Raw genomic sequence first — 675 nt, 5'->3', positions numbered from 1 at the left:
ATGTTAATCTAGAATATACTTATGTTTAGTACCTTGTTACTGTTTTTTACTTCTTCAGTCAATGCTAGTATGGTAAAAATCCCCTCCCTTCAGTCTCTCACTCGAAGGCTCTTTATCGTCAGGTACACGATTCAATTTGCTGGGAGCTTAAAAAGATTTTGGATAAAATCATTGCTATTCTTCCTGCAATAGAATCAGCTCGACCAGGATATACTGCTGGAATACAAGAACTATGCTGTTTAAACAACACAATTGAGAAAGCAAAGCTTCTTATTCAGCACTGTGCTGAATCTAGCAAGCTCTACTTGGTAAGAAATAATTTGCATTTTCCTATCTTGCTTTCTTCTTATGAAAATATCATCATCAGTGTTGCAACTGGTTGATGCCGAACAATACTATTTCAGTTTCAAAGCAGACAAGTTTGGAGATGGAGAATATAGACCAAACCATAGATTTGAATTATTACTTCTTAGTCCTTATCTAGTAGTTAGTTAGTTGAGATATGACTTCTCAGTCTTCTCTTATATAAGAATTTGGAGTATTTAGAATCATGAAGTTAAATTATGATGATTGAGAATTATGAATTATGTGATTGAGCATGTGAATTATGTGATTGAGCATGTGATTCCCATTCTTGCCTCTTTGAAGGCATGACCATCTTTTTCTTTTCTTATT

General features: G+C 33.9%; 1 protein-coding gene across 1 annotated transcript in view; it reads left to right on the top strand.

Moving 5' to 3' along the window:
* Window positions 1-675, top strand: part of LOC109828959 (U-box domain-containing protein 5-like) — a 7,417-nt gene that overhangs the window by 1,599 nt on the left and 5,143 nt on the right. The window contains exon 3 of the mRNA XM_020395979.1: window positions 123-308. Within this exon, the coding sequence (XP_020251568.1) occupies window positions 123-308 (186 nt within the window). The remainder of the gene's footprint in view (window positions 1-122; window positions 309-675) is intronic.

The sequence above is a fragment of the Asparagus officinalis genome, chromosome 1 (assembly GCF_001876935.1).
Source record: "Asparagus officinalis chromosome 1, Aspof.V1, whole genome shotgun sequence".
In the NCBI taxonomy this organism is placed as follows: Eukaryota; Viridiplantae; Streptophyta; class Magnoliopsida; order Asparagales; family Asparagaceae; genus Asparagus; species Asparagus officinalis.
The sequence above is the reverse complement of the archived record's forward strand: the minus strand, read 5'-3'. Positions and strand labels throughout refer to the sequence as shown.